The sequence below is a fragment of the Budorcas taxicolor genome, chromosome 4 (genome assembly GCF_023091745.1).
Source record: "Budorcas taxicolor isolate Tak-1 chromosome 4, Takin1.1, whole genome shotgun sequence".
NCBI classification, from domain to species: domain Eukaryota; kingdom Metazoa; phylum Chordata; class Mammalia; order Artiodactyla; family Bovidae; genus Budorcas; species Budorcas taxicolor.
In genome coordinates this window covers 78639193-78660285 of record NC_068913.1, presented here as the reverse complement: position 1 = coordinate 78660285, position 21093 = coordinate 78639193, and the positions used below count along the sequence as shown (strand labels likewise).

At 56.6% G+C, this 21093-nt stretch overlaps 1 protein-coding gene across 2 annotated transcripts; it reads left to right on the top strand.

The window, feature by feature from the left end:
• Window positions 1-4122: 4122 nt before the first annotated feature.
• Window positions 4123-20196, top strand: ZMIZ2 (zinc finger MIZ-type containing 2). 2 transcript variants are annotated; one of them, XM_052638337.1, is made up of 20 exons: window positions 4123-4216; window positions 10180-10314; window positions 10478-10592; window positions 10898-11100; window positions 11339-11531; window positions 11784-12047; window positions 12199-12375; window positions 13056-13133; window positions 13338-13506; window positions 14149-14293; window positions 14371-14581; window positions 15240-15345; window positions 15556-15713; window positions 16602-16669; window positions 16934-17002; window positions 17250-17494; window positions 17996-18165; window positions 18249-18488; window positions 18809-18844; window positions 19206-20196. In XM_052638337.1, the coding sequence occupies exons 2-20, from the start codon at window positions 10265-10267 to the stop codon at window positions 19311-19313; spliced, it is 2805 nt and encodes a 934-aa protein (XP_052494297.1). In that variant the 5' UTR covers window positions 4123-4216; window positions 10180-10264; the 3' UTR covers window positions 19314-20196. The 2 variants fall into 2 exon arrangements, with proteins under 2 accessions (XP_052494297.1, XP_052494298.1); XM_052638338.1 differs by lacking the exon at window positions 18809-18844.
• Window positions 20197-21093: the final 897 nt, after the last annotated feature.

Here is a 21093-nt window from a genome sequence, read left to right as displayed (position 1 = left end):
AAGAGATACCCCATGTCCAAGGTAAGAGGAACCCAAGTAAAACGGTAGGTGCTGAGGTGGGGGGGCATCAGAGGGCAGACAGACTGAAACCACAATCACAGACAACTAGCCAATCTGATCATATGGACCACAGCCTTGTTTAACTCAATGAAACTAAGCTATGCCATGTGAGGCCACCAGACGGACGGGTCATGGTGGAGAGGTCTGACAGAATGTGATCCACTGGAGAAGGGAATGGCAAACCACTATAGTATTCTTTCCTTGAGAACCCCACGAACAGTATGAAAAGGCAAAAAGATATGACACTGAAAGATGAACTCCCCAGGTCAGTAGGTGCCCAATATGCTACAGGAGATCAGTGGAGAAATAACTCCAGAAAGAATGAAGGGATGGAGCCAAAGTAAACACAATACCCAGTTGTGGATGTGACTGGTGATAGAAGCAAGGTCCGATGCTGTAAAGAGCAGTATTGCATAGGAATCTGGAATGTTAGGTCCATGAATCAAGGCAAATTGGAAGTGGTCAAACAGGAGATGGCAAGAGTGAACGTCAACATCCTAGGAATCAGTGAACTAAAATGAACTGGAATGGGTGAATCTAACTCAGATGACCATTATATCTACTACTGTGGGCAGGAATCCCTTAGAAGAAATGGAGTAGCCATCATGGTCAACAAGAGAGTCCAAAATGCAATACTTGTATGCAGTCTCAAAAACAACAGAATGATCTCTGTTCATCTCCAAGGCAAACCATTCAGTATCATAGTAATCCAAGTATATGCCCCAACCAGTAATGTTGAAGAAGCTGAAGTTGAATGGTTCTATGAAGAACCTACAAGACCTTTTAGAACTAACACCCAAAAAAGATGTCCTTTTCATTATAGGGGACTGGAATGCAAAAGTAGGAAGTCAAGAAACACCTGGACTAACAGGCAAATTTGGCCTTGGAGTACAGAATGAAGCAGGGCAAAGGCTAATAGAGTTTTGCCAAGAGAACGCACTGGTCATAGCAAATGCCCTCTTTCAACAACAGAAGAGAAGACTCTACACATGGACATCACCAGATGGCCAACGTCGAAATCAGATTGATTATATTCTTTGCAGCCAAAGATGGAGGAGCTGTATACAGTCAGCAAAAACAAGATGGGGTGCTGACTGTGGCTCAGATCATGAACTCCTAATTGCCAAATTCAGACTTAAATTGAAGAAAGTGGGAAAAACCACTAGACCATTCAGGTATGACCTAAATCATGACAGTTCCAAGGCACTGTCAAAAGACCAAGGAGTGGGTGGTGACCCAGTTCCTGGAAATTCCCACCTCTTTCCCAAAATAGTTGGAATAATCCTCCCACTCATTAGCATAAGAAATTACCCAGTGCATAAAAACTAACTATGCCACATTTTGCAGCAGCACTTGCCCTCTGCAATGGCCCACAAACTCTGTGTGTCTAGTGTGCTTCTCTCTGAATCTGAATAAATCCACTTCTTATCTATCACTTTGTCTCTCACTGGATTCTTTCTGCAATGAGACATCAAGAACCTGAGCTTCATTAGGTCCTGAAATCAGGTTCCATGGGTTTTGGCTGGGTTCTAATTCCATGCAGGGTTTTGGCTGGGTTCAAATACTGGCCTCATGGGTTTGAGTCCCAGCACATAGGTTCAAGTCCCACTCTTGAACCTATGGTTTCAAGAGAACTAGATCCCACCTGCTACAACTAAGAGTTCCTATGCTGCAAGTAAAGATCCTGCATTTCACAACAAAGATGGAAGACTCCTTGTGCCTCAACTGAGACCCAGCAGAGTAAAATAAATATTTTTTTAAAAGAAAAGAACTGGGCATGTTTATCTTTCAACAGAAGATTCCAAGGCAAAATTCTCATTTTATACAGTTGTAGAAGGAAGACTTTAGGGAGGCAGATGTTTTCCAGTAAATAAGGGAGAATCTTCTAACAATCTGTATAGTCAAACATGAAAACACTATCCAGAAGGGAACCGGCACCAAACAGCGTCTCCTAGGGCTGCTACACTGGGGAGGTAACAGATCTGCCTTCAGAGTTCTAATTCAGGACCCTACTGTGGCCATTTCTGGCCTCTTCCCAGAACTTGCCGGTAACTCCCCCAAACTTACAGCCTCCTGGAGGCAGAAGCAGGTCATGTTCCATGGTGTGTGCCTCCCTCATCATGTGGGTCTCTTCTGGGGCCAGCTCTCCAGAGAATCTGCCTCTGCTCTTTAACCTATTTCCCAGCATTCCCCCATCTTCCATTTTTCTTTTATTTTTCTTCCTAACCCTCACATTGATGGACAGATTGTTACCTGGTGAGTCATTTCTTTCTTTTTGTCCCTTCTAGTGGGAGCAGGGAGGAGAGGAGTTACTATCATGGTCACTGGAGTGTTCAGAGCCCAGTGCCTGGTATAGCAGGCCACCATATTTGTTCAATGAAGTAATGGTTCTCCAAAGATACAGAATTCAGGTAGCCTTGAGGGAAGAAATTTCAGCATTATTACAAGTTAATTATGAGGCATCCATCAATGGAGGAATGGATAGACAAAATGTGGTATACACACAAAAATGAAATACTGTTCAGCCTTTAAAAGGAGAGAAATCATGCAAGCTGCAATGTGAATGAACCTTCGAGACATTCAGTTCAGTTCAGCTGAGTCACTCAGTCGTGTTCAATTCTTTGCGACCCCATGAATTGCAGCACGCCAGGCCTCCTTGTCCATCACCAACTTCTGGAGCTTGCTCAAACTCATGTCCATCAAGTCAGTGATGCCATCCAACCATCTCATCCTCTGTCCTCCCCTTCTCCTCCTGCTTTCAATCTTTCCCAGCATCAGGGTCTTTTCCATGAGTCAGTTCTTTGTACCAGGTGCCCAGAGTATTGGAGCTTCCAATCAGTATCAGTCCTTCCAATGAATATTCTGGATTGATATCCTTTAGGATTGACTCGTTTGATCACCGTGTTGTCCAAGGGATAGGCTACCCACTCCAGTATTCTTGGGCTTCCCTTTTGGCTCAGCAGGTAAAGAATCCACCTGCAGTATGGGAGACCTGTGTTCGATCCCTGAGTTGGGAAGATCCCCTGGAGAAGGGAAAGGCTACCCACTACGGTATTCTGGCTTAGAGAGTATGGGGTCACAGCTGGACATGACTGAGGGACTTTCATGACATCAGTCACAAATGGACAAATACTGTATGATTCCACTTCTATCAGATCCCTAGAGGAGTCAGATTCAGAGACAGAAAGTAGAATGTGGGTGGGAGGAGGATGGGGAACTATTGTTTGATGAGTACAAAGTGTCACTTTTAGGAGATGAAAAAGCTATGGGTGGTGATGGATATGTGATAGTGGGGAATGTGCTTAACACCACTGTACACTTAAAACTGGTTAGGATGGTAAACTTTGTTACTGTATTTTACTACAGTAAAAAAAAATGTGGGTAATCAGGAGAATGTGGTCTTCCTAAAGGAAGGGTAGATAATAGCCGAGAATAACTTAAAGACTGAAAATAGCATATGATGATGCCAACCGACCACAGAGGTTGCTTCATCTGGCTAGAACTCGAGTGACTAACAATGTTTCAACAGGACGCACTCTAGGAAGATGAGAGAACAGTGAAGAGAATGAGTTGTGTGATTCCGCGTGGTTTTTCCTACAAGACATCTCCCAGAAGTGGCCCGTTGACACGGGGTCACCTCCGCAGACCCAGCCTCCGCCAAGACTCCGCCCTCTTCCAGGCCCCGCCTCCCACCCGCCAGGTTCCACCCCTCCTCCTGGATCTGCCCTCTTTCAGGCCCCGCCTCCTCTGCTCCGCCCCGGCGGAGAGCAGAGAGCAAGCGCTGGTGACTCCGCAGACGCTGCGCCTGGAAAGGTGTGGAAGGGGCGGGGAGCCTAGATCATCCCCAACCCGTCCTCCCTCCCCTCCCCGCTCCTGGCCGGCCAGCCGCCTTAGCTTGCGCAGGCCCGCGGCCACTCGCGCCTGAACGCTGGCTCGGGGCTCCACTGCTCTGGCCTGGGGGCGGGGCCGGCGCGCGGCGTCATGCATATGCATGAGCGACTCGGCGGCTCCATTGTGCCCTCGGAGCGGGCGGCGGCGCGATGGCGCGGGCGGCGGCAGCCCCGGGGCGGCGGGCGGCGCTGAGGGCGGGCTGAGCGCATGGAGCAGCGCGGACCGGGGGCCGCGGCGGCGAGGGGCCGGGCCGGGCGGCGAGGAGGTGAGCGGACCGGGCGGGCAGGTGCGGGCGGCGGGGGCGGCAGGTGCGGCAGGTGCGGGAGGCGGCAGGTGCGGCGTTCCCGGGCCCGGGGCTGCATCGCCTCGGCGGGGCCCCGGCGGGGCTGGAGCCGCCCCTGCCGCCCACCTGCCGCACCTGCGGCGCGTGCGTCGTGGTCCTGGGCCGACTGGCCCGCTGCGCGCCGAGGCCACCCCTCACCTGAGCCTTTGTTGGGGCTGGCCGGAATCCGTCCAAGCGCCCGAGGTGTCTGAGCAGGAGCCTCACACGGGCCCTCACCCAAACTGGCCCCGCTCCCTCCTTTCTGCGCTGTGGCCTGAAGGCTCACCTTTCGGGCCCCTCCGGGCCGTGCGTGCCATTGGCACGCGATGTGAGACCCGCGAAGGTGTGCTCTGGGGCTGGCGACCCTAACCTTTCAGCCCCCCAGCCGAGATTTTGGTGGAAATACCGTTTTCCCAACAGGACATACTGAAGCTCAGGCGGGAGCGTGTCCAGCCCTCCTTCCCAGGGATGTCCTACCCTAGCCTCCCCCATCTGCTCCCCGCTGCCCTGTTCCCCCCAACCCTGCTCCCCCTACCCTGCTCCTCCGAACCTTTCTTGCCTCCCCTAGACCTGCTCCCCTACATCATGTTCCCCATACTCTCTTCCCGATAGTTGCAGAATATCCATGGTGATGTATTTAAGTCATTTGTATTATCTCAGAAGATTTCACAGGGAAATACACAGAACATGTGACTCAATCTGTAAGACAGTTGATAGGGCGATCACAGACTCACCCACCAAATCCTGTCACACTAGAACCAGAGGGCTTCCCTTGAAGAAGCTAGATAGAGGTAACAGGATAGGAGAAGGATTCTTAACCTCACCCAGTGAGTACTGGCCTTGGGGACTTGTCACACCTGGAGGGTGGTTCCTGGTTGGAAAGAGAAAGGTGAGATAATGAATAACAGATTCAGAAGGACTGGTAGGCTGTGCCTGGGGAGGACTCCCAATCATAGGACTGATCTCCAGAGGCAGCCAGGCCTCCCCATGGAGTGTCCACTAGCCCTTGTATCCAGGATGGAAGCTGGGGCTGATGATTTAAGGTGGTCATGTGCCCTCCCCTCTCTTAGTCCTAGAGTGGCCACCACATACCCATTTTCCACATTGTAAACTGAGGCTCAGGGCAGGGCAGCCCTTCAGCTGTTCTCTGGAATTTCCCACACCTGTGCCATTGAGCAATGCTCCTTCCTGGGCACCTTTGATGAACTCTGAATACTTCAGCCAGTCAGTGTGTGGCCTTCCAAGTCGAGGGGCAGGACTTCAGCCACTTGAGCATGTGAGCCCCCACTTTTATGTCCTCCTGGGACGCTTGAGCTGTTCGTTTTCCTCGTCTGAGCCTGTTTGACTCCAGTGTTCCTCTAGTTGGGGCCCGTCATCGGGAACTGTGGATTCCCTGTGCTAGAGAAGGCAGCGAGCCCCTGCTCTATGACTATGTTGGCACTGTCCTCCTGGGGTCTGGTGGGTGGTTGCGAGGCGTGCTGCTGCTGGGTGCCTAGGCAAGGAGCGTGGAGTGAGGGCAGAAGAGGTTGACCCATGGTGACGTCTGCCTTTGGAGACAGCAGTGCAGATGCTCTGAGGTCCTGGGAAAGGGGGATGTGAGGAGTGAGTTGTCTGTAGCTCTTTTACTGGAGGAAAATGTGATCTGACCCCCAGAAAGCCATGTGGCCTTCTAGACTGACATCACGCCAGGGCTTTCTGCCAAGGTCCTGGCTTCCAGTGAGAGTTGATGTACAGGGAAAGCCCCCCACCAGCAGGAAGCCGCCAGAGGCTGGCCCTGGCCCTGCACACACCCAGGCTCCTTCTTAACTCTTCCTCTCACGGCCAGGAGGTGGGAGGAGGGTCTGCACTCATACCACATCTCTCTCCCTTTGTCAGGAGCAGAGGGTCCCCCAGTCCCCAACCTGAAGAGTTTGGGGCTTGTCAGGGAAGAGAGCCGCCTTGGTTCAGGAGCTTGGCAGGAAGTCACTGCCCCCGCTCAGTAAGCTCGGGGGCGGGGGGAACTGGAAATGTCTGTGGTCTTGTCCACAGCAGAGAAGTCATAGGGGTGGAATTCCCCAGACTCACGTGATGTAGGAAGCTGTGCTGGGCCCCAGACCAGCAGCCTCCACAGGGGCCCCCGCCCTGCACCTGCCCTGTCCCCCCTCCTCCCCAGCTCTCCGGGGCTTTCAAATTGTGGTACCAGCAGCAGCACCTGCAAACTTACTGGAAATGCAAGTCTTGGGCCTCACTCCACCCTCTGAACTCAAAGTGGGGCCGAGTTCTGGTGAGCCGCCGTTGGAGAAGCTGCACTTGTGAACTAATACAGCCTCCCCTGGGACTCTGACCCGGGCCAGGGGGGTCTGTCTTCTTCCTGCTCTTCCCTTTGGGACAGCAAAGTGGGCCTGGCCAATCCAGCCAGCTTTAGTGTGGGAAATGATGGCCCTGGGCATCTCTGTGGGGAGAGAGAGCTGGTGGTGGTTGTACATTAAATAAATTTGTAGTTTGAGAGAATTATAGATTCTTAAGATGTTACAAGAAATGACACAGAGAGCTCTGTAACTTTTCCCTAGTGGTAACATCTTATAAAAGTGTAGCACAACATCACAGGAGAGTACAACTCCATCAATACAGTTGATACAGATATTCCATGCCCACCTTCTGTATTCCCACTGGCTTCGCTTCCCTGCTGTCCACGTTTAACCCCTGGCCGCCACCCGTGTGCTCTCCATTTGTGTAATTCTGTCATTTCAAGGATGTTATGTAAAGGGAACCATACAACGTGTAACCTTCGGGGACTGGCTTTTTCCATGCAGCATGGTTCTCTGGAGATTCCTGCAGGTTGGTGCCTGTATCAGTAGCCCTGCCTTTTTATGCCTCCAGGCTCACAGTTGGTTAGCTCTTCATCACTGAAGGATATCTGCATTTCCATTCTTTGGCTATTAGGAATAAAACTGCTATAAATATTCACATACAGATTTTTGTGTGAACCTAGGTTTACACTTCTCCGAGAAAAATGTTCAGGAATACAGTTGCTAGGTTGTATAGTGTGCTGTGTGCTTAGTCGCTCAGTCTTGTCTGACTCTTTGGACCCCATTGACTGTAGCTCACCAGGCTTCTCTGTCCATGGGGATTCTCCAGGCAAGAATACTGGTTGCCATGCCTTCCTCCAGAGGATCTTCCCAACCCAGGGATCAAACCCAAGTCTCCTTCATTGCAGGAGGATTCTTTACCACCTGAGCTACCAGGGAAGCCCTGGTTGTCTAGTGGCTGCATGCTTAGTTTTATAGGAAACTAGCAGATCATTTTTCAGAGTGGCTGTACCATTTTATATTCCCACCAACCATGCATGAGAGACCCAGTTTCTCCTAGCCAGCATTTGATGGTGTCACTTTTTTTGTTGTTGGCTGTGACAGGTCTTAGTTGTGGCCTGTGGGATCTTTGCAGCATGTGGAATCTAGTTCCCTGACCAGGGATCCAACCCAGGCCCCCTGCATTGGGAATGCAGAGTCTTAGCCACTGAACCACCAGAGAAATCACACTATTTATTTTAGCCATCGTGGTAGGTGTGTAGTGATACCTCGGTGTGGTTTTAATTTGCATTTCTCTGATGGCCAGTGATGGTGAACATCTTTTCGGATGTTTGTTTGCCATCTGTACATCCTCTTTGGTGAAATGTCTCCATATCTTTTGCCTGTCTTCTAATTTTAACTTTTGCATTTTGAGAATTCTTTATATATTCTAGATACTTGTCCTTTGTCAGATGTGTGGCTTGCAGATATTTCTTCCAGTCTGTAGCTTGTCTTTTCATCCTCTTTGTGGGGTCCTTCGCAGAACAGAAATTTTCAGTTTTTCCTTTTATGAATCATGCTTTTGGTGTCAAACCTAAGAAAGTTCTTACAATTTTGTGCTATACGTTTAAAATCCATGACCCACTTCAAGTAAATTTCTAAGTTTAGGGGAGTTTTTTGTTTATGTTTGTCTTTTGCCTTTGCATGTCCAATAGGTCCGGCACCATTTGTTGAAAATACTGTCTTTCTTCCTTTTTGCATCTTTGTCAAAAACTTTGTCCATTGGGTATGTTTGTGTGGGTCTCTATTGAGTTGTCTAGTTTGTTCTACTGACCTCTGAGTCAATCCCCCTGCCAACACCACAGTCTACAGTAGCTTGCCTATGTTGTAAGTCCTGAAAACCCCCTGTATTGCTTCAGGCCCCACTCAGCAGGTCTGGGGGGAGTTTCTATCTTTTGGAGGCCCCCCTCATCCCTCATTACAGCATCACCATCCTTGTGGTTGCCGCCCCTGGGGACAATCAGCCTTCCCCTGCCTGGCTGGGTGATTCTGGCTCCCAGGCCCGAGTCCAGCGACCCCTGAGCCTTCTGGAGCCACCGGCCCCTTGCGTTTTTGGCCTCTGCTTCCTGGTTGTCACATGGTCTGGAGCTTGACTCCTCTGGGGAGGAGCATAGCGAAGGGGGGCAGGGTCAGGTGTGAGGTGGACAAGCCCACCAGATGCCTCCTTCCTCTGCTTGTCTAATCCATCACCTCCCCTCCCAGCCCTGGCTCCAGTTCCAGAACCTGCTTTCCCCAGTGCTCTGTGGGGGGCCTGGGGCCCAAGTCATAGTCCCCACTGTTTCCTTGACCTGCTCTGGGGTCCTGTGGAAAGACTGTGGAGGAGCCCCAGCTCCAGGTGCCTTCAGAACGGATTTTGCACAGGATGTGATTGTAACCCTGCCTCCCCTGGGGCTGCCCTGTCCGTGAGGTCCTGATGGAGTGTGAGCTCTGGACTTAAGTAGTCCCAGGGCTGCCCTCTCACTCCTGAGCCAGAGGGAGGCAATATGAGTTCTGAGGAGGAGGCTGAGACCCCTTGAGAACCATGGCCACGGTGGTTAGGCTAAGTGGAGGTGTGTGTGGAAAGTGGCCCTGGGAGTGCCAGCAAGGGCCCTCGGCCTGGTAGGTGAAGGGTTTGCTTGCAGCGGTGTCTGAAGGCGTTGGCAGCCTGGAGGAGAAGCCGACCACTGTCTCGCTGGTTTTCTGAGGCGCCAAGTGGAAGAGAGCTGGCCCCACACTGTGGGGGGAAGCATCCCCCCTTTCCAGCATCGGCACACAAGCTCCATGAGTGTCCACTGTGTCTCCACAGGGTCGCCACCAGCCCTCTGCCCACTGCACTGTGTGTGGCCCTGCTTTGTTGCATCATCACCCTGGACGTTAGGCGATCTGTAGCGGTTAGGTCTGCCCCTGGCAGCCCCCTTGGCCTCAGAACGAGGGAGTGGGCACATGTCACCCTTCTGCTGCCCCGGGGTGGGGGCTGCCAGCCAAGGATGAGCTGCTGACCCCACCCTGAGTTCCAGCAGGCGTCCCATACACACACACCCCCACCCCCCAGTCTGGCTGGAGGATAGCTGACCCTGTGACTCTGGCATCTGGACGGCCTGCCCACCGTGGGGCAGGGCAGTGCCTCATGGTGGCTCCCTATGTGCTTCTGGCTTTGCCCTCCACCCTGGGACCTTGTGTGTGGTTGGAGCAGAGGGGCCGGGGTGGATTCTGGCAGTTGGGTCCTGAATGCTCCCTGGCTTTTATGTGTATCCACGCCTTCATGTAGGGAGGGGGAATGTGGAAGGTTTTGGGGATCAGAAAGCCGCCTTCCATCTTCCAAAGGTATTCCAGGGGCTCTTGGTGGCAGGGCCTGACCAGCAAAGGCTAATGCTGGCTTCTGGGCTAGATGTAGGGGAGGTGGGGTGAGCAGAGGTTTGCTAGGGTGGGCAGTGTAAGGTTGGGCCAATGCCAGGGTGGCCTGACCTCCCACCCGCACGCCCAATGGGCCCCCAGGTCCCCTTCACCCTCCCTACTTTCCATCCGTGAGAGCAGAGGCAGGACAGGACTTGGTTCTCCCAGGTGTGTCTCCATGCACTTTTGTCCCCCTTGTCCCTGCAGCCAGAGCAGCCGAGTCTCACGTGAGCACCGGTGAGGGCCGCTTCCTGTCTCCCGCAGACCTGGCCTTCAGGCTGTTCCCAAGCCAATGAACCCCATGAACCCCATGAAACCTGCCCTGCCCCCCGCACCACACAGGTGAGTGGGGGCTCCGGCTGCCCTCCCCTTTCAGGCCTCAGGACGTGGGAGGGTGGTGGTGGAGTGGGACCCTGCTGCTCTCAGCCTTCAGATCCTCCTCGGTGGGGTTCTCAGCACTGGAGGCCTCCTGACCCAGGCTCCCCACCTGTGCCTCTCTGTGCAGTGATGGTCCATTCGCATATGAGGCGGTGCCTTGGCAACAGAGTGCCACTCAGCCAGCAGGATCGCTATCTGTGGTCACAACCGTGTGGGGAGTCGGCAACGCAGCACAGAGCCAGGTGAGCCCAGCCCTGGCCCCACCCTGGAAGGCGTCACCGCCCAGCTCAGGTCTTGGAGGCGTGGAGCTAGGGCTTCCTGAGTCTCCCACATTCTCAGAGAGTAGCTCTTCCATGCATGGCATGGGATCCTGGCCTCCACACCCCCACCTGTGCACAGCTCCCCACCACCCCTCTGGACCACGCCTCCCCTCTGTCCCCACCTCCACCTCCTCACCTGCCAGGCCTCTTCTTTCCAGCGCTTTAGAACCACTGCACAAAGCAGGTTGTTTGCATGGTCTCCTTTAGTGATTCTCGGTTCCTTGTAGGTTTTGGGGAACCCCATGGGCCCTGCAGGGAGCCCCCCCAGCAGCTCCGTGATGCCCGGCATGGCAGGCGGCAGCTCCGCGCTGAGCTCCCCACAGTGCCTCGGACAGCAGGCGTTCGGTGAGGGTGGTGCCAGCAAGGGCTACGTGCCACAAGGGGTGTATGGCCGCGGGGGCTACCCCGGGGGCCCTGGCTTCACTACCGGGTAAGCAGGGCCCTCCTCCCCTGGCAGGCGTGCCAGGAGCCCTCTGGGGGGCGATGCTTCTTGCTTGGTGGGCACCAGGGAACTGTGTGCTCAGGAGTTACTGTGACTCTGCTGCTCGTGTCAGCTCCGGAGCTAATGATGGGGTGTCTGGGAAAGAATGGGGCTCCCTATAGGTCCCGTGTGCCCCCCAGGAGAGGCCAGGGAAGTGCCTCAGAGCCGAGCCTTCTGTCTCTTGCAGGTATGCGGGCGGCCCAGGGGGTCCAGGGGGCCTGGGCCTCCCCTCACACGCCGCACGGCCATCCACCGACTTCACTCAAGCAGCGGCGGCTGCTGCAGTGGCTGCTGCCGCTGCCACGGCCACCGCCACAGCCACCGCCACCGTGGCCGCCCTCCAGGAGAAGCAGAGTCAGGAGCTGAGCCAGTACGGAGCGGTGAGGCCCCGCTGCTCCTCCTGTGTGGCCCATGTGTGCTGGCCCAGAAGACGGGCCTGTCAGGCAACCAGGGTGGAGGATTTGGGGGCACGCAGGCCGTGTTCCAGGGCTAATGGAGATGAGACAGGAAGGGAGTGGGGAGCTGAGGGGAGAGGACCTGGGCTGGGGACAGCCTGCCTGCAAGGGGTGGGCTTGGGGGTGGCGCCCACATTGGTGGGTAAGGTCTGGATGGTTCTTGTCTTCTTTTCCCAGATGGGGGCTGGACAGTCTTTTAACAGCCAGTTCTTGCAGCACGGTGGTCCCCGAGGGCCCAGCGTGCCCAGCAGCATGAACCCGGCCAGCGTGGGAGGGCTGATGGGCCCCTCCAGCATGAGCCCCATGGGCATGAACCCCACCCGGGCAGCGGGCATGGCGCCCCTCTATGCAGGGCAGCGCCTGCCCCAGCAAGGGTACCCGGGCCCCCCCCAGGCCCAGCCACTGCCCCGACAGGGTGTCAAGAGAGCCTACTCAGGCGAGGTGAGTAGCTGGGCTTCCCTCCCCACGAGGGCCATCAGAGGCGTTGTGTGTGAGAGAACTGGCCTTGCCTGATGAGGGACACCGCCGTCCCTTGGTGGGAATCGGCTTCCCCAACACCTCTTCTTGGCATTTTGCCTCTTTCCTTCTTCAGGTGTACCCTGGGCAGCAGTACCTGCCAGGAGGCCAGTATACACCTGCTGCCACCCAGTACGCACCTGGCCCCGGGCAGCCCCCTGCTCCATCCTCCTACCCCGGGCACAGGCTGCCCCTGCAGCAGGGCACAAGCCCGTCCCTGTCCACCGCCAGCCCTGCGGGACCACACTACAAGGTAGGGCCGGCTCACCCCGGCCTCTGCGACCCCAGCCGGCCCCGCGCCCAGCACTGTGGGACACAGACAGACCTTGAAGCAGCCAGGGCTGGCTGGGGAGTGGGCCCCGGAGTGCTCATGTGGCCAGGCAGCCACAAGCTTCACAGGGGTCCTGACCAGTGTCGGGCAGCTTCCAGGATAGACATTCAGGTTTGAAAGGAGCCTCTGTGAGAGGCTCCTGCACCATGAGATACGGTATAGGGAGTACCAGGGAGTATCAGGCAAGTACCAAGCCGCTTGAGGGAAAAGTATCCCTATTCCCTTTGCTTGCTGCCAAGTAGCCCAGCGAGGGGACAGGCCAGAGGGGTCAGGAAGGGCCTGAGTGATAGAGGTGCTGCTGGAGAAGGGTGAGGAGATGTGAGTACCTATGTCCTTTCAGCCTCTGTGGCTTCCCTGTAAATCCCTTTGATGTGTGGGGTCAGCTCTTTTTCTGTAGTGGTGACTCTGTAAATTATGAAATCTGTGTGTGCTCCCTGTAGACTATTTGGAAAACCCAAAAAATGTATAAAGAAGAAAAGAGGCCAACACCCACCCATGCATGTGCCAAGTCCTCTTGTCCCCAGCCCTCTCCTAGGATCAGTTCCAGGCCCTGCTCAGAGGCAGGCAGCAGCCCCAGGCACACGCGGTTTTCTCTCCTGCAGCCTGCAGAACAGTTCAACGGGCAGGGTGCCAGCTTCAACGGGGGCAGCATCAGCTACAGCCAGCCTGGCCTGAGTGGGGTATGGCCAGATGGGCAAGTGGGCGGGAGGCTCACAGGGTGGGTGCAGGGAGAGAGGGCACTCAGGCAGGAGAACATGTGGAGGCCCAACCAAGGCCCCCTGGGGCTGTCCCCTGCCCATCCCTGGCCTGACTGTTCCCAGCGGGTGCTCCAGGAACAAGCACCCCCTTACTAGTCCACCTCCGCTGTTTGCTCCACCCCACAGCCCGCTCGTTCCATCCCTGGCTACCCCAGCTCCCCACTGCCTGGGAGCCCCACACCACCCATGACCCCCGGCAGCAGCATCCCCTACATGTCTACCAGCCAGGAGGTCAAGTCTCCCTTCCTGCCTGACCTCAAGCCCAATGTGAGCAACTTACATCCATCGCCGCCCGGTGAGTTGAGGTCTGCTCTCAGGACAGGTGGGCAGGGGGCTCTGGAGAGTCCTCCAGGGAACTTGAGGGGTGAGGGGAAGGCTTCACCTTTATTTTCTGTTAATGGAACTCTTTGCAAATCTATTCGAGGTGTAGATCACCTCTAGAAAAATAGCCATACACCCAAAGTTTTGGGTATGGTTCCAGGGTATGTATGGGCCCCCAGAAGCCCACTCCTGATATCTGGGAGACCACCGCAGCAGCAGCAGCAGCAGTTGGGGTCTTAAAACCCTGACTTGAGCACCAGGGTGGTAGCAGGTGGCCCGTTGACACCCCTTCTGCCTCCTGCTCCCTCTGAAAGCACCAGAAGCACCACCTTTTTGGGTGGGGAGCGTGTTCTCTTAGAGTCATGATGCAGGGATCATTGGGCTAGGCGACTGAGGCAGGGAAGAATAGCAGGACACCAAGATCCTGTTGCCATTGGAGGTGAAGGCCGAGCCCAGAGTCCTAAGAGAGATGCTGTCCTAAGCCCCAGCCCCATGGAAGGGGAGGAGGGGCCACACTCCCCTCTACCATGGACCCCACGATGCGGGAAGGGGCAGGCCTGGCCTGGTTGCCATCAAGGGCCGGTGGCCTGCTCACACCTGCGTGGCCTACTTCCAGGCAGCGGCCCCTGTGACGAGCTGCGGCTGACCTTCCCCGTGCGGGACGGGGTTGTCCTGGAGCCCTTCCGCCTGCAGCACAATCTGGCGGTGAGCAACCATGCCTTCCAGCTCCGAGACTCCGTCTACAAGACCCTGATGCTGAGGTGAGCGGACGCCTGCCCCACGGCTCGCGGCCCCACCTGCCGCCCCCTGACTCTCAGCGTCCGTCCTCCCCATGCAGGCCTGACTTGGAACTGCAGTTCAAGTGCTACCACCACGAGGACCGGCAGATGAACACCAACTGGCCGGCCTCCGTGCAGGTCAGCGTCAATGCCACCCCGCTCACCATCGAGCGCGGTGACAACAAGACCTCCCACAAGCCCCTCTACCTGAAGCACGTGTGCCAGCCGGGCCGCAACACCATCCAGATCACTGTCACCGCCTGCTGCTGTGTGAGTGCCCATAGCAGGGCAGGATGGGGCCATCATCACTGAAGAAGATGGCACTGGCTCTCTTCCTTCCCGTGATAGGCCTTTGAGAAAAGGGTCTCAGTTAAAAATGTCCTGGCAGCTTTCTGGTTAGGTTCAGTAACTAGATTTGATGCTCATGTAAGCATCAAATGTTAATTATGTAAGAGAAGCAAACTAAGCTTGCCTCTTTCCTGGAAGAAGCTCACAAAGTCCCGAGTCCCAGCTGACCCTGAATTCTTGTTAAGGAGTCATCTGGGTTCCGGCAGCTCCAGATCCAGCACTAGAAGAGGCACTTAGATGCACAGCTCTGATCAGCTTAGGTGGGAGGGAGCGGAGGCAAGGCAGCCCTAATGCGGCCCTGTGGGCCTGGGGTATCACGTGGACCCAGCATAGGATACCAGTGGATGCTGCAGACAGGGTGCACTCAGGGGCCTCTCGAATAATTGTGTTTCAACAGAGAGGCCATGGTTGAATACTGGTGCGGATACACTGTGAGCTTTACCGATAGGTGTGGGTGTGGGCTCCTGACTGCCCGGGGAGGCGCGGCAGTAGCCTGCCTGTGCATTAGCTGTGAGAGGAGAGTGGGCCAGCACGAGCCTCCCTGGGCCGCACCTCGCTGACCACATCCCTCCCGTTGCAGTCCCACCTCTTCGTGCTGCAGCTGGTGCATCGGCCATCCGTCCGCTCAGTGCTGCAGGGCCTCCTCAAGAAGCGCCTCCTGCCCGCCGAGCACTGCATCACCAAGAGTGAGTGGCCCTCGCGCTCCTCAGCTCTGCTGGGGCCACTGCCACACCTGGCACGTCCCCGTGTTAGACAAGGCTGTCTCCTCTGGGTCGGGGCTCCATGCAGAGGGTAGCGGTCAGTCCCAGAATGGTCCTCAGAGGTGCTGAGCTAGCAGTGGCGTAGTCCCGCTTGGCAGCCCTCGCTCACATCCTGCTTTCCCCTGTTGGTGTCAGTAAAGCGGAATTTCAGCAGCGGAACCATCCCTGGCACCCCGGGGCCCAACGGAGAGGATGGGGTGGAGCAGACGGCCATCAAGGTGGCCCTCAAGTGCCCCATCACCTTCCGCAGGATCCAGCTCCCTGCCCGGGGCCACGACTGTCGCCACATACAGGTGTGTGGTCACCACAGCGCTTTGTCAAAGCTTTTGCTGCCGTTTAACTGTTTTTGGCGGATGTGGCCTCTGAGCACCTCGGCTGGTGGGTGGCAGGGCAGGCCAGTCAGTGGACGGGCAGCCTGGCTCCCCTGCCCTCTTCTCTCAGGCTGGGTTTTTGTTTCTTCTAATATTATCCTAAGTGTAACAGCCATTTTACTGGGTTCTTGGGACTTCATTGTATTTTACTTATTTGCTCTTTTACTTACTTACTTGGCTGCACTGCGTCTTGGTTGTGGCGTGCAGATCTTCAGTCTTTGTTGCGGCCATGTAGGATCTTTCAGTTACTATGGGCAGAATCTTTAGTTGCGGCATGTGAACTCTTAGTTGCAGCATGTGAGATAGAGTTCCCTGACCGGGAATAAACCCAGGCCCCCTGCATTGGGAGCATGGACCCACCTGGGCCACCAGGGAAGTCCTGGGGCTCCGATTTCAAACAGCATCGGGGATGCAGGGCACAGTCTGCTCCCTGCCTTGCCCCCAGGAGCAGCACCTTAGGTTCTTTCTGCAGAAGCACTGGGTAGACAAGTACCCGCACCCTCCCCCTCACTCCCCACCTTTTGGTTACATAAGCAGTATACCCATCGCTGTACGTCATGTTTTTCTTCCACACCATGTCCTGGAGGTTGTTCCCTATCAGCACGGGTTGGCCAGTTCTTGCTTTGGCCACATGTCATTCCCATGAGGGCTCTGTAGGCATCCTATCTCTTACATGAGGATGGTGCCACGGTGAAAGCCGGGCACATGCGCCTTCTCAAACATGCAGTAAATAAGCCCTACGTCCCTGGAACTGCAGGGCCGGGTTACCCCCAGCCCCAGTGTGAGTAACTGTCTCCCCTTTCTCTGCAGTGCTTTGACCTGGAGTCCTATTTACAGCTTAACTGTGAGCGAGGGACCTGGAGGTGCCCTGTGTGCAAGTGAGTGTGTCAGAGACGGTCCCCGTGGCTCTGGGGGTGGGTGGCACGTCCTCAGGGACTATTAACAGTCGTTTCCTTCCATCAGCACTGAGAAGTGCCTGCCCCAGATGTGGGGCTAACAGTACAGGCCTGGAAGGTTGGTGCTGCTCGAGGTAGCGACCTCACACAGGGTCACTTCACATAGGGGTCGGAGATGTGACGGGGCCCGTGCCCTAGGTGAGGTCGGGCCAGCCTTCTGAGCTGTGTCCCCTTGGTTTCCTACAGCAAGACGGCGTTGCTGGAGGGCCTGGAGGTGGACCAGTACATGCTGGGCATCCTCATTTACATTCAGAAGTAAGTCTGCTTTCCTGCAGCCCCAGAGGGCAGCCCTGGGACAGGCGCGGAGACACCCCGTGCTGACTCAGCATGGAGCAGGCTCGGCTCCAGGCCGTGGACAGAATCCATGTCCACCTGCATGCCACAGCCACGTGGAGTGTGCTGGGCAGCCACAACCATTTGAGTGGAAGGTCGGCCTAGGAACAGTGCAGGGCCGGGAGAGGCTGCAGGGCAGCTGGTAACCAGCCCCACTGTCCCCACCCAGCTCTGACTACGAGGAGATCACCATCGACCCCACGTGCAGCTGGAAGCCAGTCCCGGTGAAGCCTGACTTACACGTCAAGGAAGAGCCAGATGGGCCGGTGCTGAAGCGCTGCCGCACTGTGAGCCCTGCCCACATGCTCATGCCCAGCGTGATGGAGATGATCGCCGCCCTGGGCCCGGGTGCCGCACCCTTCACCCCCCTGCAACCCGCCTCAGCCCCGGCCCCTGGCGACTACCCTAGCCAGGGTGAGTACAGGGGACTCGCCCTGGAAAATTAGGGCCCTGGGCGATGATCCAGCCTCTCCCACCAGCCTGCCGCCTGTGAACACGTTGCTCTGAGGTCCGCAAGCCTGGGGGCCTGGTTGGGGACTTGGGGGTACAGATGCCCAGCTGGTTGTGGGGGATGGGCAGCGGGGCCCAGGCTATGGCTGTGCCCACCTCCCCAGAGGTTTGGAACAGAGGTCTGTGTTGGCACACTTCCAGACCAGCCCCATCCAGCCCTGCGGGTGGGAGTATCTGGGTGTGGTGGGTCCCATTCCTGTCCCCTCGCAGCCTCCTGGCAGTGTCATGACCACTTCCCCCAGCAACAACGAGAAGAAATGCCCTTTCCCAAGTAGCAACTTCCATAAAGGCCAGCATCCTCTGGGCGAGCGCAGTGAGTCCCACCCGTGCTGTGGCCAGTCTGCCCTCGTGGCTCAGCCAGCATGAGCCCCCTGCCCTCACCTGGATCTGGCTCTCCTCTCTCAGGTTCCAGCTTCCTGGGACCCGGGACCTTCCCCGAATCCTTCCCACCCACCACACCCAGCACCCCAACCCTGACTGAGCTCACCCCAGGGCCTCCGCCTGTCTCCTACCAATCCGACATTCCCAGCAACCTCCTTACGCCAGAGAAGCCCGGCCCCTGCCTCCCAGGCCAGGTCAGTGTCAAGTCGAGGGGCTGTGGAGGTGTCCCCCCAGGGAGCCCTCGAGCTGTTTTACTAGGTTATTCTCTCCTCCTCAGATGGCACCAGCAGGTCACCTGGACCCAGCCCATAACCCCGGGCCCCCGGGGCTGCACACCCCTAACCTTGGAGGCCCCCCAGGGCCCCAGCTGCATCATCCAAACCCTCCCCCAGCATCCCGGCCAGCTCTGGGCCCAGTGAACTCGGGGCCTCTCAGCGAGCTGGCCTTCAGTGCTGCCACAGGCATGATGGGGGCCCCCATGTCTGGGGCAGGGGAGGCCCCGGAACCGGCTCTGGACGTGAGTACTGGGCCCTGTGCTGGGGAGCACTTGGAGCTGGGGCTCGGGGGTGCTTATCTGTTGTCCCCAGGGTCCGTGCACTTCATAGAAGCAAAGACAGTGACTCCTCCATGGCTTCCAGACTTGGGGAGAGCTGGTTGGGTGATGCCAGCATTTTTGTTGAGTGTCAGGTGTCCAGAGTAGCTATGGGGTGATTGTGTCCAGGCACCTGGTTCTCGGGACCTGTGCGCCAACGTGGCACATGCAGAGTCCCCGGGAAGACTTGGCTTATGGCCAATGACACCGGCCTTAGGGTCTGACTTGACTTGTCTGACTCACAGGTGGTGTGCGAGCCAGAACCAGTGCATAAAAGACAGGTGATTGTCCCTCCATCCTGATAAATGAATACAAAGTTCAACGTGAAAAAATGTGGAAAGCACAGCTCAAAGCAGAAAATTCCACCTTCTGCATTCATGCTGTTCGTGTTCAGGACCCCTCACGGGCTGGGGTGTCCCATGTTGTCCTTGGACAGCTTAACACAAGTGATTCCTGGTTGCAGAGCAGTCTTTGGCAGGAAGAGGCCCTGTGAGGAGCAGACTGAGGGGCTCTGGTGCTAGCCTGTGTTGGAGGCTGGCGGGGGGGGGGGGCACCCCACTTCCCGGCTGGGCCTGGGGACCCGATTGGGATGATGTGGCAGGTCTGAGGCCAGAGCTGCTATCAGGTTTGCTTTGTCCCCAGCTGCTTCCAGAACTGACTAACCCCGATGAGCTGCTGTCCTACCTGGGCCCACCCGACCTCCCCACGAACAGCAACGATGACCTGCTTTCTCTCTTCGAGAACAACTGATCCTATCTGTCGACCACCTGGCTGGCAGGGACATGCCCACCAATGTCTCGCACCATTCTTTCCAGCCCAGCCTCACCTGACACCAGCGGCCCTCCCCACGTGTACACCTGGAGCTGGGACCCACCCCTGACACCTGGCTGCTGGAGGCCGAACTGCACTGGCTGGGAGGGGAGCCCTGGGGCAGGGTTCTCCCTGGCCCAGTTTGCAGCTGCAGAACTGTTTTTGAGGAGATGCCCAGCCCTGCCCCCATCTGTACCAGCCCATGCTTGTCCAGCCCTGCCTGGTTCATGCATACCCACCACCCCTGAACTCCAGCCTCACCCAGGCCCCCCCACCCCGCCTGCTCCCACCAGCCTGCATCTTGTCCAGCGTTGACCTTTCTGTTTCAATGACCCATTTGGCCCTAGGCCAGCAAAGAGTGGGTTACTCTGTTCTGGGGCCTAGTCTCGCCCAGCCCACTATGGCAGGGGCTTCAGGCTGAGGCTGGGGGTTGGGGGCTCTAAAGCACAATAGTGTACATAGTGTAGAAACACTAATAGATGTAGGGTGGCTGGTCCCTCTGTGCAGCTTGGGTCTCCGTGGGCTCCTGCCCTCACCCATGTGCAGGCCAGGAGGGGTGGGGGGCAGCAGGCTCCCTCCTGCTGGCCGTTGGGCTCAGACTCAGCTCCACGTGCAGATTCTCCAGCAGCCTGTTCCCCCCAAGTTGCCCTTTTCTGTAAGCGTGAAGAATTGGTCCCACAGTGTTTTTTAAATCCACCTCTCCTCCCACGTCCACACTGGGGCCACGCCAGGTCGGGGCGGAGGGGCCGCCACACTCTAGGTGCAGGGCCAAGTCGTGTCCCCTGTCTGCCTGTCTGTATTAAAGGACTCCCTCGTGGTGGGCCTGGCAGTCCCTCCTTCCTGCTCAACCTGCTTACCACACATGGGCGGGGCTCCCTGCTCAAGGCAAGGCCCAGCTATTTGTAACCCGTGGTAAATTTCCTTGTCCCTGGAATTTTCCAAGTTGGCTCTGGCTAGAGAGCTATTTGTGAAGTGTCACCAGGACTGGGAGACACATCTGCCACCACGTCACCGTGTGGGCTTGCCTCAGGCGTGGAGCCAGCTGTGGGGCCAAGGAGCAGGGTCTGAGTGCCTGACCAGCTGGACACTGGTTCATCTGTGCGCTCACTGCCCACGTGGCCCCATGGGCCTTCCAGTCCAGCAGAAAAGGCTTATGAGCCCTGTTGGGGAGAGGGGGTAGCACACCCAGAGACCGGCCACAGTGGATGCGGGGCAGTGTCCAGGATGGGGGTACGCCAAGTCGCCCACTGACATCTTGAAACCCCAGGTGTGCGCCTTCCTATCCCTCTGCAGCCCTGTTTCTGCCCGAGGGAACAGGAGGCGAGAAAGGCTTAGGGAGGAGCAGTGCCCCCAGGGTTTGCCCAGAAGCCCACCCCAAGAACAGGAAGGCAGTGGGTCAGGGACAGGCCCAGCACAGCCCACCCCTAGGAGTGGGGGAGTGCGCTCCCCTACCTGTTCTGGGGGGCATTAGGCATAGCTGGAATGTTGTCCCACCTTGTGGTCTCACTGGGCCTCTGCACCCTCAGCCTGTAACATTCTGGGTATTGGGTGGAGTGGAGAGACCAGGAGGTGGGGATGAGCCAAGATACCTACTAGCTACTCAAACTCCACCCACGGTGGGTGGGGGGGGGCGTGGGTCTGAGGAGCAAGTACACACCACCAGGGCCCCCAGCTCCAATGTCACTGCAGCATCTTCTCAGAGCAGGATGAAATTGAGGTG